The 619-nt window shown below is 31.3% G+C and overlaps 1 protein-coding gene across 1 annotated transcript in view; it reads right to left on the bottom strand.

Moving 5' to 3' along the window:
• The window catches only part of LOC108747528, a 5555-nt gene extending 5179 nt beyond the window's left edge, over positions 1–376 (bottom strand). The window contains exon 1 of the mRNA XM_018485087.1: positions 134–376. Within this exon, the coding sequence (XP_018340589.1) occupies positions 134–139 (6 nt within the window). The 5' untranslated portion in view covers positions 140–376. The remainder of the gene's footprint in view (positions 1–133) is intronic.
• Positions 377–619: the final 243 nt, after the last annotated feature.

Raw genomic sequence — 619 nt, 5'->3', positions numbered from 1 at the left:
ACGCATATCCTAACAGGTTGAATCTTTTGTAAATATTTTTTATAACGCGCTAAAGAAATGACGTAATAGCACAAGTACTTTTGATGAATAATTTCTAATTTTTCCACAAAATATGTACGTGTATACATCTTACCTTCATAATAATTTACGATCTAGTTGACTGCGACATACAAAACTACACCGTTCCCGTTGTGAGAAATTGTCCGATTTTTTTTTATATGTATCTCGATAAGAAAACAATTTAATTCAGTTCTACACTTACAAATAATCAAATCAAATATGAATTATACGCACGGGGATTGACCATCGAAGAAGCACACAACACGTTCTGCACACAATTTAGGTCATTGTCCTTCATTTATACTCCGAACCGGCGAACGTATTATCCAAGACTAAAACTTATCCCTCTTACCTCGTCAATCGGCAGGAGTTTCTTCGGGATATATCCGGTAAGATTGGAAAAAAGAAAACAAGGTTCATCTACTTGATGAATAACGATTCTATTAATACATGTACAATTTTGTGTACAATATTTAAATACACAATATTTCTCTCGCCAAGAAAACTTAATTTTCTTTCAGTATATTCAACATTAAAATACATATATATATATATATAT

This window comes from Trachymyrmex septentrionalis, unplaced genomic scaffold, assembly GCF_001594115.1.
Source record: "Trachymyrmex septentrionalis isolate Tsep2-gDNA-1 unplaced genomic scaffold, Tsep1.0 scaffold2, whole genome shotgun sequence".
In the NCBI taxonomy this organism is placed as follows: domain Eukaryota; kingdom Metazoa; phylum Arthropoda; class Insecta; order Hymenoptera; family Formicidae; genus Trachymyrmex; species Trachymyrmex septentrionalis.
Note: the sequence above shows the minus strand (reverse complement) of the source record. Positions and strands in the feature narration are given on the sequence as shown.